Genomic DNA, 15,665 nt, shown 5'->3' on the forward strand with positions numbered 1-15,665 from the left:
CAGCTCGCATCTCTGCTTGGGGAGGAACCATACAGTTCAGAGGCCCATAGCCACCACTTCCCAGCAGCAATGGCAGAGGGGGCAGCCTGCTACCGGCCCCAGGAAAACAGACCTGGCTCAAGACCCAAAGAGACCCAGACAAAAACAGCATTTTCCACACTCACCTTCAAACTCTGTCCTCTCTAAAAGCAATCTCAGTCGGCAAGAGCCCTCTTACTAGGACCAAGTGGTTGAAGCAAACTTCAGAAACGAGAGTTACAATTCAAACGGTTTCAGAACCGCACAGCCCCAATCAAAGGGAAACTCACTTTCTTAACCCCTCCCGGCCTCTTGTACCATTGCCATGTTTAACGCCCTCCATTACAAGCTCTGTTCGTGTGCTGTGTTTGCACACTCCACAAGCTACCGTCTGCTTTCTAAAGCCTTACTTTTATAGGTGTGATAATAATCTCTTACACATTCATGACCACATATGCACACAGAGTTTCTGCACAGGCAGCTTCCCCACTATCTGTAATGGATGTGCACATATCTCTTTGTTGCCACCTACCTTGGAATGAATGGGGAAACAAACAAGATGAAGAAGCCCAAGTGAACACTGGTACATTGACTTCTTCTAGGAATCTCTGGTGTCCATGTCTGAGGGAATCTCCAGAATTACTGGAAGCTGCTACAGGGAGGAGGAGAGGTGCTATGGGACTGCTATTCCTTAAAGCACTCCACTGATTTTACAGCTGATCAGTGGCATCTCAGAACAGCTTGAGGGGTGAGGTAGAATTACTGGAGTGGCTCCTAGCCTCTCATGAGGAGCTTTCTCACTGCAAGAGGCTAGACGTGGCCAGGAGATACATACATCTTACTGCAGTAGCACTGAAGGGGGCAGGGCAAAGACCACTAAGGCTCCACAGCTGCTTTCGACAGCCTGTGTTGAAGAGGACAGCCAACAGAAGAAGGGACTAAGTGATGACAATCCAGTCACCAACTCAGTTCTGAGACTAGCGACAACCTCAGCAGGGAGATGTACTGAGAAGTCCTGCCAGTGGAGGGGTGGGCCATGGCAGCCCTCTCATATCTAGACTGGGCTCCATATTTATATAACCTACTGGTACATTTTTGAAAAATGCTGGGCAGGTTCTCCAGTACCTGAGCTTCCTCCTGCTGCCTTTTCAGCTCCTCGAGCATCTGCTGATATTCCTCCTCTTTCCGCTGTGCTTCTTCCATGGTGGCTTGATTCTGTTCATCGTAGGCCATGGCGACGACAGCGAGGATCAGGTTGATCAGATAGAAAGAGCCCAGAAAGATCACCAGGACAAAAAAGACCATGTATGCTTTGCCAGCAGCACGCAGGGTCTAGGGAATAAAAGTCCTGTATGTCAGACATGCGAACATTTGCAATGTATGCCGCATTCACAATTTTAGACTCAATGAAACTTGTAAGAAGGCAAAAGGACTACAGCCTGACAAATATTGAGTGTTTCATTAACACTACTTTTTAAACATAAGGGCAAAGGTAAATTTAAGATGCTATTTTTTCAATCCTGTGCCAGTGAATATCAAGAAACTGGTGTTGTTGTTCAGTTGCACAGTCGAGTCCGACTCTTCGCGACCCCATGAACCAGATCACGCCAGGCCTTCCTGTCTTCCACCGTCCTCTGAAGTTTGCTCAACTTCATGTTCGTTGCATCTATGACACTGTCCAACCATCTCATCCTTTGCCGTCCCCGTCTTCTTTGACCTTCAATCTTTCCCGGCATCAGGGTCTTCTCCAGTGAGTGCTCCCGTCTCATTTGGTGGCCAAAGTATTTGAGCTTCAGTTTCATTATCTGGCCTTCCAGGGAACAGTTAGGGTTGATTTATTCATAAATAATACTACTGATATGAAATACCATTGAAATAAAGCTATAAATATGTACACGATCCAGCCCACATAGCTTGTAGCAATGTCTAGTATGAAGCAAAGAAGTTACATTCTTCACACTTAATTTCAAACTAGGTATTATATATGACACCAAGAATGTACCTATTCTTGCTTCTTTTTTAAAAATCTAATTTAAATCTAAAATAGCTTTTAAAAAGAGATGTGAAATCACCATAGGGGGACCTAGGGGGGAAAAACATGGCAAAAACCCGTTTCCCCCTGAGGACTCCCCCCCACCCCTGAATTCTTCTGACAGAAAACATCAGAACTTTTGGGGAGGAAAAATAATCCTATGAAACATTTTCTCTCTCGCCTTTTATGACAAGGTTTAACTCCGTATGTGTTTTATGAAAAAATAAGACAATCTACAGCATTAGGTAATGATAATTCCTATGTATACTGTAGACAGAAACAACATATTTTAAGGGTTTTTAAAAGTGAATAATTCGATCAACAATTAATATGGTATAAAATGTTCAATGATAATACCTTCCCAAAGAGTTTATTATTTTCAGTGTTATAAAATTTAACCCATGTCCCAAGTAGTCCTACCTATCATTACTGTATCAGTGTTTCTGTCCAAATAATGCTTTCTTTTGTTTTCTACAAAACTGTTTTTTTGTATTAAGATAACTATGCTAAGGTAGCATAGAGAAGTGGTTTTCAGCCACTAGTACATGTAACCACCACAGAAGTAGTCTATGTGGGATACTGGATTTTCATAACAGCTATTAAGAATTCTTTCTTCCTCATTCTCTGACATCCATCTGCAACTATGACGTGCTGTCTCCTGCCAAATGTACCTGCCAAAGATTACCTACTGAAAACCACAAAGCAGAGGGGGTGCAACAGACTGCAGTTCTCTCCCAAGTACTGTGTATCTTTGCAGTTTAACTTGAAGAAAACTACAAAAATAGCTTGAAGAAAACTCAGGCATCTAACATTTTAAATCTCACAGACATGCCAAAGAGTGCAGTATCAAATGCTAAGTTATACATCATGCATTTTACATTGGGAAATCAGCAAAATAAATATAAGCATGATAGGAAAGTACACATTTCAATTTTTATTTAAATTTGCAAGAGTCCAGGAGCACCTTAAAGACTAATGGGATTCGTGGCAGGGTATGAGCTTTCATGCGTCATAGTTCACTTCTTCAGATATCTGAAGAAGCAAGCAGTGACTCACGAAAGTTCATACCCTGCCACAATTTTTGTAAGTCATTAAGGTGCTACTAGACTCTTGCTACAGTCAAACTAACATGGTTACACATCTTAATCTACCCCCCCCAATTTCCCCCCTGAAAATAATGGTTCCCCTTCAGTTAGTGGCCTCAAAATTAACTGAAATTTTACATCTCTAGTTTTGTCAGGTAAAATCCACAGCTTGGATCCTACAAACCACGAGAACAAGGTGCTTGCAGAAGTGGATCTTCCCCCCAACCTTCCTAGTCCCACAGCAGCCCTCAGTAAGTCCTGAAAAGATGCTAATGGCTGAAAGACAACTATGAACAAAACACCATGGTACACAGGGAGCACTAGTGAGAAGCAGACAGGCGTGACCTTCTTCTGCCAGCAGGACTCCACTGACAGAAAAGGTGGGGAGAGCTATTTCACCTGATTCCATATTCTCATCACAGAACCCCTATGGCTGTGTGAGGCAAAGCACCCCTGACCTCCCTCAAGGGTTAATGTGAATGGTAATAGGCTTGTTCTATCCTGGAGGTGTTACTAACTGGTCTCTTGGCCTACACAGTCCTTATCATCTTCAAGGCCAAAGCTGGAAATGTGGTAATTAGCTTCTCATGAGAACCTGTGGCCCATAGGATGGGAGGGGTGGAATCAGGGGTGATGAGGTAATTTTCTAGAGGGCTCCAGCAAGAACGTATCCTGATTGGGTGTCATCATTATCTGATGCTGCTTGGCCAAAATTTTTTAACTGAGCTAAAAGCCCAGAAAAAAGAGACTAGCTTGGATTCTGATGGACTGAAGGTCTGGACTATGATATGCTTGTACTGCAACAGATAGCAATGTAGAGAATGCATAAGCTATGGCCTTGGACTCTCGGACTTAAGGTTTGTGCCATCTAACGCAGGTCATGAAAATGTGTTAGACAGTTAAGCTAGTTTTCTTGTTTTCTTTGCTGTGTCACTTTAGAGTGTTGTGCTGTCTGTAGATTAAACTTTTTACTTTGACAGAAATTAAATAAAATGTTGTATAATTTTAAAAATAAGGAAGGATTTGGTTACTTGTGTACAACAGCCCTGGGGATCCACAGGATTCAACCTTAGACGCTGAAAAGTATGCAGACGGAGAGTGATTCAGCAAAGCATACCTTTATTTAGTCAGGAACAAAGACACCTTGGCTGGCTCACAGGCCGCTTATATTCCTTCAGAAAACCCGCCACCAAACACACCAAACACCCCCCCCCACACTCCCGATAGGCTATTTACAGTAACCGAGAGACCTATCGGCCTCCCTGCTGGGGACATAGCCCTTTCATTGGGCCTGGCTAGGATCCTACTGGCCCATTGTCTTTCGGCATGAAGCTAGTGATGTTTGTGCTTGAGCCAGTCCGGGCATGTCCAGACATGTCAGGCTGGATACACTACAGACGCCTTGACAGGCTGGTAGCAGTTTTTTTGCACCAATGTCCCCTGCCCTGTGCAATATTTTTAGAGATTTCAGAGGATATCAGTGGAAAGGTAAAAGCTCTGCTTTCATGAGGACTTTGCACTCACAGTTTGTAGGATTTAGCCTAAATCCTCCAAATATTTATTTATTTATGGCACTTATATGCCCCCTTCTCCAGGGTCCTGCTTTGTAACATGAGTAATATCAGACATCTCACACAGTTATAACATTCAGTAGAGTTTCATTTTGATCCTTTCTCACCAGCTGATAAAGATTTTCCCAGGCATCCTGAGTCATCAGCCGAAAAAGTGTCAAAAAGGCCCAGGGGAAGGAATCAAAGCTTGTATAGCCATAATTGGGATTTTCACCAGTTTCTATACACATGTACCCATCAGGACACTGGCTATAAAACAAAACAGTGAAACATTAATGCTAATTTGGATTGCAACAAAACAAAGCACTGCTATATCTAATTGTGAAGGATTGGCCCCATGAAGACAGCAAAATCTGCACAATGGGGCTAGCCATGATTATGACTGATGGTTTATGGTTCCAATATTAGTGGTGGTTTCCCTTGCCCATAACATTTTGAAAGTTGCTTACCCAGCATCTGTACCATTACCACACAGCAAGGGATCCAGTTTATCTGGCAGAACGTAATACAATTCTGTTAAGTAAAACAAGAAGTATTCTTATTATGTTATCATTCGACTGCTTTATTAAAAACTCCACTAGTTGCAACAGAAATCTTCTAAAAAACGGCCACAAACCAAGAAGTCCCTCGAGTGCATGTAAGGGTCTGAACACAGTCATGCAACAAGGGTTTATCCAGTTTTATCTTAATAGACCCTTCATTCTCATACCTCTTTGTTTCACTGATTCTATTAAAAAACAATTTTTGTTGATGGTGCACAGATAAACAACTGTTTTGGAGAAAAATAGATATGTAAGAAACTGTACCTAGAACAGAGGTGTCGAACTCATTTGTTACAAGGACCAGAGCTGACATAAATGTCACTTTGTTGGGACAGACCATGTGTGCCATAAAATGTAATATGAGGTACCAGAGATATAAACTTTATAAAGGTAATTTCAGAAGCTGAATGTCAATAGCAGGTGAATGACAATAGCAGGCTTGATTAGATTAGGTGTGATGTGCAGAGAGGTAGTAGGTGTGAAGATACCAGTGTTGGTAATGAGATGGGAAAACCTAGGTCTCAATTCCATCCAGGACAATTCAGTCCAGGAGGATGCAAAGAATAAGTGGACCTAGAAACCACAACATTCAGTTGCTGACCTAAGTGTAGCAGTGCTCTTATAAACAAATCTCAAAGGGAGATTAGAAAGAGAGACTACTGAATTGCAACTGATAATGAAGCTCAAGACAATGCACCCTTCCTAGACTGGATTGAGAACTAGTTTTCCTGTCTCATTACCAATGTCTGCTATTATCATTTGGCATCTGAAATCTCTCCACTCTCTAAGACACAAGGACCAATCCATGTGTTCTAATTCCTAATCAGGGTCTTTTTGAAAGAAAATAAATCCAGATAGGAACAGAGAATCCAATCCTTTCAAAAAAATAAAAACAACTTTTCAGAATAAGCCAAAATGGTTTCCTCAATGTACATTGTGCTTGTCAAAAGAATCTACCCACCCACCCAAGAAGTGTGCTTGCACATAAAAAGCTTATACCTGGAATAAAATGTTTTGGGCCTTAAAGCTGCCATGGGACTCCATTTTTTCTCTCTCTCCTCTCCCCCCCAAAAAAGAGGAGGAGCAGCCCCCGAGAAGGAAGCAGATGTGTGTGTGTGTGTGTGAGAGAGAGGGGGGGGGGTTGTTTTTGTATCTCTCCAGCACGAAGCAGCCAGAAAGCTCTCTATCTGTCTGTGTGTGTGAGGGGGGGGAAGGCAAGAAGCAGGAAGCAAAGAGCCACTGAGGGAGCTGGGGGAAAAGCAAGCAGTGGCAGCCCTGGAAAAGGAAGCAGGAGAAGGAAGTTGCTTGGGGGCCAGTTCTGAGCCCTGTGTGGACCGCATCACACGACTGACACCCTTGCCCTAGGTCATGGTCATGCATCTCAGGGATCTCAACTGGCTACAGCTAATCAGCCCACTGAGAGTGGCAATCCCCGGCCTTGTTGTGACCCTTATCTGCAACTGAAGAGCAACCTGTGTTTTATTTCAGTTACTTTTTTGGCTTCATTCTCTATAAAACAGGATGAAAACAATGTACAACATAAAAATAAATGATAAACACCGTTAAAATAATTACTAATAACAAGGTATGAAAAACAGAGTAAAAAAAGACATGATTAAATATCATCAGCAAGAAAAGTCAAAAGACACTGTAAATGAGGCCCAGCATCACTTCACAATTTCTAGAATGCACAGGAGAATAAAAGAAACATTTTCACTTCGCACCTCAAATTTAAACGGTTAGGCACCAGGTGAACATCTCTGGAAGAGCATATTGAGAACATTTTGGAAAGTCAATATTGTGAATGTCATACCTTGATAATATGTTTATAATATATGAAAACACACCCACCAATCTGGGACCAGACTACTATCACATGTGAGAAACCACATGGACTAATATCTTTTTGGGGGGTTGTGTTTTTTTTTTTTTTGTATTTTTCACATGTGCATGTTTGTGTGTGTGCAGCTGGAAGTCATGGTGACCTCTGGTAACTGACCCCTACTGGGGGCCTGGAGGATATTTAGAGAGGTAGCTGAATAAAGCCTGCCCCTGCCTCCCACCTCTGGTATTTCAAGGAGGTCTCCCATCCAACTACTTGCCAGAGTCAACCTTGCTTAGCTTCTGAGATCTGATGAGATCGGGCTTTCCTAGGCTATTCAGGTCAGGGCTGCATGAACTAATTTCTCAAGCAGATAATAGCTGTGTATCCATCTATCATAGCAATGGGTCAACTACTGTAGGTCAACTGTAGTTCCTACTTTCTGGGCAAACTCATATACAGAAACTGATACCCATTTAACGCTCTAAATTGTTGCCTCATCATCTCTAAAGAAGATTATCCATGTTCTCAGAGAAAATTGTTCAATGGGTTAAAACTGAGAAGCCGAAATAGAACTCAATCAGAATGCATTATCAGTGACCACCCCCCCTCCAAATCCATTTAGGTTATCATCCACACCACATGTCTGGAGGAAATGTACTTGCTAGTTTCATCAAGCAAACATGGAAGCATCCATAGAACTCTGGATCAGGTTGATTATCTTTTAATGATACAGTGAAAATCACTCTTCAAATCCTCTGAGATTAATAAACTCAGTGCAAACGTAACACAAAAGTTATTAATGGCGTATTTACTGCTGTTGCCTGGTTGGAAAAGGGGTGCAATGTTTTTCTTCATTCAAGCCCAGGAGAGACCAATTTTTTGGCCCAAGGGCCAAATCTGCATCTTTTGAGGGCTCCAAGCTTGATATGTGTTCCTCTTCTGGTTTCCAGCACTGTGGTCCTGCACCATTGCTGGCTCACCCTATCTTCCCTATTTTGGGAGACTGGTAGTGTCATGGAGTGCCCAGGGGCTGCTGTCTACTGGGTGCAGACCCAGATGTGGCAATACCTCCAGCTTCCCTGCCCATGATGACTCTTGATGGCACTTGGGATGAAACATGGCACCTTCTGCATGCAAAGCACATGCTCTGCCACTAAACCATGGCACCACCGTGCCATAAACACATGAAGTACACATTAAGAGCCCGCACGCGGAGAGGGTGGGGTATAAGTGGAATTAAATAAATAAATAAATAAGTCATTAAACTAACCATAACTGAATGATGTTCATTCTAACTTACCCCAAACTACAGAGCAAATTCATGGCATGCGCTAGATTTGTATCTAGGTATTATACTAGACTACAGTGAACCTTTGGTTACACCTCACCTTTTTGTTTAATGTAGACAGTCCAAACATACTCTGTCCAGTTGTCTTGTGATTCATTGTCTACCGAAGAATTCTTTGGAGGCCACTGCACACATTTATGCCTCAAGTTGCCCATGAAAAGCTGCAGCCCTACAAGTGCGAACACACTCAAGCAAAACACAGTGAGTATCATTACGTCTGAGAGCTTCTTCACAGACTGAATCAGGGCCCCCACAATAGTTTTCAGGCCTAAAGTGGGACAAAGAGAGAAGGTGGGATAGATACGTTTTAATCATTATTTCAATGTCTGACATCCATTTTGAAATGTCAAGTAGTTTAAGATGGTGGCAGGGCTGATGAAACTAAAGATTTCATGCAAGCAGTTCCATTTTCTTTAAAAATATGCAATCTTTTTCATAAGTTTTAACTCATGATAAGTGGGCAAGTCTTTCAAAAACAGAAGCTGCAAATGGGAAAAAGAACATACACTTGGGGCGATTTCGCACAAGACTTTGGCCCGGGGTGAACCCTCTGTTTCCTCCGATGCATCTCGTCAATTTCACACCATTTGATTCTCAGACTGCTTTTGGCCTGGAGTTTCCCCCATTTGCTCCGCATCAGCGTGATCCTCGATTGCCAGGATTTTTCTTTTGCTTCGCAGTGATCTAGCCCTCCTACCTTCCCCCCTCCCCACTTTTTCCATGCCCATTTGCCCACCCTCCCCCTTTTTTTTCTTTTAAAAAATAGTGTCATTATATCGTCCTCTATTGTGGCAATGACTGCACGGCATTTCATGGCAGTTTTCTATGGGGGAAATGTGCTTTCCAGCTGGCGTGCGAGGGGGGGGATATCCCAGGGATGATTTTCTTTGTTAAAAAGGATTAATGAATCTGGAATCCAGATGGGGGGAGGAGGAAGGGGGGGCAGAAGGAAAGGGAATTCCACCATTTCATGGCAGTTTTCTATGGGGAATGGGCTTTTGGAGTCCACCCTCCCCTTTTTTTCCTCCTGTTTTTAAAACGGTGTCGTTATATCGTTCTATAGTAGCAATGAAATAGATGCTGCAATATACACTCAAGCAACGAGCAGACAACAGCTAATGCTTTCTCCCGACGTTCCTCCATCATGGCCAAAAGTATCAGGGATGAGAGGTTCAAATGGAGAATCCCCAGACCTTTTTTTAAAATTCCCAGCTCAAAGAACAAAGATTACCAATCAGAAAGCTGAAGATGTGCCACGTGATGCCTGCTCAGTCCCATTGTTGTGTAATGACAATGTAACGTGATTGAGCATGCGTCTAAAAAGGGGGGGTGGAGGGAGGATGGGAGGATAGGAGGGGTTTGGAGGGTGAGGGGCGGTAGTGGGAGGAGATAAATTGAAGGAAACCACTCCAAGGCTATAATGCGAAAATGAAACCCCCGGAGCAGACTGGCTGGAAATGCTTTAAATGTGAAATTGACAAAAATGATCCGGGGCAGAAAACTCCGACGAAAACCAGGGGTAAGTGCCAAGTGAGAAATTGGCTTCGGTTATCCATGAACTGCAAAGATTGCATGTGAAGGAAAAAATGTATCTATTGTACAATTTTTCACACATGATTTAAAGTAGCATGTCCTTTCAAACCAGAAAAAAGTTTGATGAGGAAAGTTACTTTGAGTGAGTTCTTCATGCAATGCGTGTGCTATCTGCTATTGGTTTATTTCCATTAGTAGTGATGCTGATTTCAGAACACTGAAATTTTCACTCCCAACATTTCAATATATTTCTCCTATCTTTAAAACCATAACTCCAATGTCATATTGATGTGGGAGAGAAAATTTGACATTGCGCTACACAAACTACAAAAACTTAAATGGCCTCATGCAGAAAGATGTTAAAGACAAAGGCTGATTTTCCTTTTTAAAAACAATGCAAGAGAAAAACCAAGGAATCATTTTGCCGGCAACCAAAAATGCAGATTCCTAAAATAAGCAAGCAAGTGGTTACCAACAAAGCTTGGCGGCGGCAGCAATGGTGAGTATAAAAAGTCAGCCTCTGTGTTTAACCTAGCTCTCACCTGGAATGACTGATATTGTTTTCAATGCCCGGAGAACTCTGAATGTTCTCAACGCTGAGACATTGCCCAGGTCCACAAACTCTGTCAGATATCTGTAACAGGGGAGTTCACACACAAACACAAAATGACACCACACACGAAATCAAGAGACAATGCGCACAAGGGACCTAACGCCTTGCACCACTGGCTTCTTACCTGGAATTACAGAAATAGTTTTCAAAGCCCTCAATACTCTGAAAGTTCGAAGAGCTGAAACATTGCCTAGGTTTACAAATTCTGTTACATACCTGCAGAATTAAATCACAGTTATTCAGCATTCTAGCACATCTTTACACTACTTACCTGAATGTTTAATTATTTTTTTAACAATTAAATACGTAATTGTGCTTTGCCTCCTTATAGCTCTCCTACCTTATGGAAACAGGCTGTAGTAAGGGTGCTCAATGGCTATGCAATGCTAATTATTACTGCGCTGGAAATACACTATGAGCTTTGGCATTACTGCTACATACCACAAACTGCATCCCTTCTCAAAATTTGTAACCAGAATAATGTAAAGTGTACTTTAAAAGAAAAATGAAATACTGTTCAGGCTGAACAAAATGCATCCCAAGGGAAGCATCTGCTTATCCATGCTTTAAGGAACACAAATTATGTGAACTGGATGTACAGAATATAGAATGTCTAAAATACATTCACTTTCAATCTCAGTCAATTTACTGAAATTACAGCTTTACATTATCTGTCACTAGCAGAAATTTGATAACAATTTAACTATGAACCTTGCCTATGGATCTGGATCATACAGGTGCAAACTTAACATTTATAAAAAATACCATGTAGGTTATTCATTTTTTTAAAAATACCACTTAGGTTATCCATTTCAAAATACTTCAGAATACTTACGCAAATAAAATGACAGTGAAATCGAGCCAATTCCAAGGATCTCTAAGGAACGTAAACTTATCTATACAAAAACCTCTTGCAAAAATTTTTATGAGGCACTCAAATGTGTAAATTCCAGTGAACGTATATCTGAAAAAGTGGAGGGAAATCTAAGTAAATTCTTCATTCCACAGGGCACAGCTTTAATTAGTATATATCTTTCTTTGTATATTTCCAAAGGAGGTCTCATTTATTTTCTGGCAACATTAAAGAGAAACCTAATAAAAACTCCATTACAGGACTCTAATCCTCTTGTTTCATTTTTTACTTTTCATATTACTTCTATACTGGGGTTAAGAATGAACACATCACTCAAAAAAAAAAAAAGGCTAGGACATTGTATGCAGTTCTTCAGATGCCTTGACTCTCATTAATCATTGGAGGTTAGTGACTGGGAAGGGGCCACTGTGAGTGGTTGGTCACGTATTTATTTGAAGAACATCTGTAATTCATTTCCATGGTACCTCTAGTTAAAAGGGAGTGATCCGCCTACAGATTACTGTGGGTGCAAGGATTTCCGCTAACAGTGCAATTTTCCTGCCTCCCCTCTCCTGTGGCAGCCCCAACTGCCCTGAAATCATGTTCTTGGAGGAGACAGGAATAAGATTCCAGGGGGCATTTGGGGCTGCTGGGGAAGGGGAGAAACCCATGGGGAGGGGCACCTTGCACCCACAGAAATGTTAGTCTGGATCCAACTCAAAGGGTCTTCTGTAGCAGATGCTGAGAAAGACTGTCCTTGACCCATAATCTTGGAAAGCTGTATCCAGCTAAAGTAAAAAGTGCTTAATAATGGAACTCCATATGAGCTGTTTTAGAAAGCCATGGCAGTGGAAAGTGACATCAAGTCCCAGCTTGCTTATGGTGACATTGTGGGGCTTTCAAGGCAAGAGACAAACAGAGATGGTTCACCATCGTCTGCCTCTGTGTAGCAACCCTGGACTTCCTTGGTGGTCTCCCATCCAAGTATAACCAGGTTCACACCTGCTTAGCTTCCTGGGCCATCCACAGCTGTTTGTAAATGCCACTCCACATAAACAGAGGTACAATGGCGAAGGGGTTCCACTGGCTCATGCAATCTCTCCTCTCCCTGTGATCTATTTAAATACTTATTTTTACATTCACAGCAAACTTGGCTGTTTTGCCGTTCTATCTGAACCTGCAAATGGTAGTTTCCAATTTCCTTGGAAATCAAAACTCCAAACTCTGGTTCCATTCTGGCTGGAAATCTTGTTTGACAAGGAAAACACCTGCTGTAGTTTGAAGTGGAAATACCTAATTATCTGACTATGCATGGGAGGAGGGTATCTGTAAGGCTAAAGGTCCTCGGAGTTGTTCAGATGGTGACAAGAGCAATTCAGCACCAGCACCCCAAGAATTTAGTAAAGAGTTATCCCTTCTTTGTAGCTGAATAAGAATGAGAAAAAATGTATAACAACAATACATTATAAAGTGATAGATAAGAAGACTGGAATAAGGAGAGCTGGGGATACGAAAGACCACGGCTAGTTGTATTGCTGTTATTCTTTTAATATGCTGCTCTTTCGATGTATGTATGGCAAGACATTTTTATCAGAATCATTTCTCCCCCCCTCCCAGCTCCTGTGGTGTTTGTCTTATCTCTCCTGTTCTCCACCAAAAGCTCCATCAGGGTTCGTTTTTGGCCACTTCCTTCTATCTGTTCCTTTGATCTCTTTCATTCTCGTAGGTTCTGTTATCCCCTCTACACTGATAACACCTCAATCTACTTTTCAGCCCAAGAAGCCCTAGAAAGAATAGCACTGTATGCATAGCTCATAGAATAGTACCACAAGACATTTTCAGGCCCTGTAGAAGTCTGATAATGGGCTAGACAGGCAACCACTGGGACATGTGCTGAAGCAGTGGCACACCAAGACCATTTTGCTCCACATGCAGGGCTGGTACTCCACCCAAGGATCTCGGGTGAGCCCCTGAAGCATCTGCAGTGCTGCTGGAGCTCAGCTTGCTCCCAGTGTTCCTGCTTAAGGACAACCATTTGTTTGCCAGCACTCCAACAGCTTCACAGGTGAATGATACAGGTGTTCTTGGCACTTAGGCCAGAAAAGTTGCCCATTCTTGGTCTAATTCATTCAAACCCACATGCCACTGGGAAACAACCAGAAACAATGCACTTTTCTCAACTTACTCGACATGCTTTGTCCACTCACGAGGTTCACTCATGGTCATAACTGCACAGTTTGCCAGAATAGTGCACATAATAAGCATGCTGAATAATGTTGGATTACGTTAAGGAATGGGCAAATACAAATTGCAAACAAGCCATGTCATCCAAACGTATGCAAGTCCTTAAGATATAGAAGCCAAAGTACATGGTGTGTACATTTGTGAATGCCATCCACATCACAAGTACTGCTCATTTATTTATCTATTTATTGATTAAAAACATCCATAGACTACCTATTGACCCACTTATAAATCCAATTTACAAATTTAACAATAAAAATAGAAATTCTGTCTTATGTGCAGAATTTTACTCCTACAGTAATTAAACCAAAATATTCCATTAGCACTTTGAGCTAGCTACAGTTTTCTAAAGATGCATTTTAAACAAATCCTTTGGGAGAAAAAAGGATATGAGTGCACCAAAATCATAATAGAAATTCTTCTAAGAAGATTGAAAGGACTTAACAGGTACAAGGCAGGTGTGGCACTGAATCTGAAGATAGTCTTTCCTTTGTTCAATACTATAAAAGTCTAAGAACAGAGAGAAGAAAACATGAAAAACTGGATTAAACTGTTCAATCACATTTTTAAAAGAGATTTGTTATGACATTTGGTTCATCTTTAGTCTGTGAAATCTGACCTTAATGCTGGGCCTCCAGTATGAATGGAAAGCATTTCTGCAATGGGGCAGAGGTTCTCCACTTTCCACTGATCTCCCCCAGCTACAGCCCCTCCCCATCACATTGCATGCAAATTCAAAGGAACCCTTAAGAATAGGTTCTGGGCAGATGCAGCAGGCTACAGTGGAAAGGGTGAGTGTGAAGGTGCCACCGTGGGAGCAGAATTTTATTCACACTTCTTGGAACATGAGCCTTTATTTGCTGTGTACCAGAACGTTCTCAAGGAACTCAAAAAGAAAGTGCTTATCTTGTGGCTGTCTGCTGTGAGGTTTTACATTTAAATAGGTCACTGAAGTACTTTATATGACAAGTGATACATGACTTGGAAAGCAACAATTATTTACTAAGAACATACAGGAACCCAAAAGACAGGTCTGGGTCACTATACTGTGGTGGTTAGAATGCAGACTAAGATCAGGTCCAAATCTCCACTATGCTACTGAGGATCACAGGGTGACCTTGGGCCAGTCAACCTCTTTCAGCATCAAAAGAGGATAAAATAGAGGGAGGGGGAATGGGGTTGTAAGCCACTTTGGGCCCCAGCCAGGAAGAAAAGTGGGGCATTAATATATCTAAAATGAATAAATATCTAAATAAATGTGTTTGTTTGATTCAGTGGCTCTCATGCTACTCAAGGTGCAGAATGCAAAACCAGAAGATGCCTCTGAGCTTCTTCCGCCTTTGGGAATGCTTACTTTTTTGTTCGTGTAGTAAGGGTCCAAGTCCTCCAAGGGCCGAGACACCATTCCTGGAGGGATGTCTCCATAAATGAAGGGCAGCTTCTTCCCCGCCTCCAAGTCAGCGTTTGGCTTTGGTTTGTTTTCACTGCTGTCGTCATCCTTCTGTTCTTGCTCTGTTTGCTGTGCCTTTTCTTCTGCAATCCGCTGCTCAATAGCCACGAGGGACTCCTTCGTGAAACGGAAGAAGCATTCAGGTCCGGGTGGTGCCAGAAACGCTTGTGCCATCTTTTCATTCTGCAAGTTTTAGTTACAGTTAACTCTTATGGAAGAATGACCTATGGAGAGGAGGGAAAAAACTGATTTGGGAGTTTGGCTTTAAAAAACCCTCAAGGAAATAACAGCCACAAGTAAAGAGATAGACAGTGCGTTCCCAGACTTGCTGTTGCGGTGCTGTGGTCCAAAACTTGAACTATGAGTCTGGAGACTGACGTTCAAATCCCTACCCAGCCATGAAGCTCATGGATAACTTGTGAGCCATTCACTTATTTCAGCCAAGTCTACCTTGCAGGCTTCCTGGTAGAATAAAATGAGCCACATAAGGCATCCCAAGCCCCTTGAAGGAAGGGGTGGGAGAAGAACGTATGAAACAGGTATTGACCACA

The 15,665-nt window shown here is 42.1% G+C and overlaps 1 protein-coding gene across 4 annotated transcripts in view; it reads right to left on the reverse strand.

Annotated features, from left to right (window-relative positions):
- LOC107114614 (sodium channel protein type 2 subunit alpha-like) overlaps positions 1 to 15,288 on the reverse strand; it is an 82,112-nt gene extending 66,824 nt beyond the window's left edge. For 2 of the 4 annotated variants that reach the window (XM_015416154.1, XM_015416152.1), the window contains exons 1-9: positions 15,019 to 15,288; positions 14,056 to 14,174; positions 13,606 to 13,695; positions 11,403 to 11,531; positions 10,692 to 10,783; positions 8,462 to 8,689; positions 5,156 to 5,219; positions 4,814 to 4,955; positions 1,144 to 1,350 (exon numbers count right to left, since the gene is read on the reverse strand). In XM_015416154.1, coding sequence (XP_015271640.1) covers positions 1,144 to 1,350; positions 4,814 to 4,955; positions 5,156 to 5,219; positions 8,462 to 8,689; positions 10,692 to 10,783; positions 11,403 to 11,531; positions 13,606 to 13,695; positions 14,056 to 14,174; positions 15,019 to 15,288 — 1,341 coding nt within the window. Of the gene's footprint in view, positions 1 to 919; positions 923 to 1,143; positions 1,351 to 4,813; positions 4,956 to 5,155; positions 5,220 to 8,461; positions 8,690 to 10,496; positions 10,589 to 10,691; positions 10,784 to 11,402; positions 11,532 to 13,605; positions 13,696 to 14,055; positions 14,175 to 15,018 lie in introns of all 4 variants that reach the window. The other 2 variants (XM_015416155.1, XM_015416153.1) reach the window with 2 other exon arrangements.
- Between the last annotated feature and the right edge of the window lie 377 nt (positions 15,289 to 15,665).

Source organism: Gekko japonicus, unplaced genomic scaffold, assembly GCF_001447785.1.
Source record: "Gekko japonicus isolate JY-2015 unplaced genomic scaffold, Gekko_japonicus_V1.1 scaffold445, whole genome shotgun sequence".
Lineage (NCBI taxonomy): Eukaryota > Metazoa > Chordata > Lepidosauria > Squamata > Gekkonidae > Gekko > Gekko japonicus.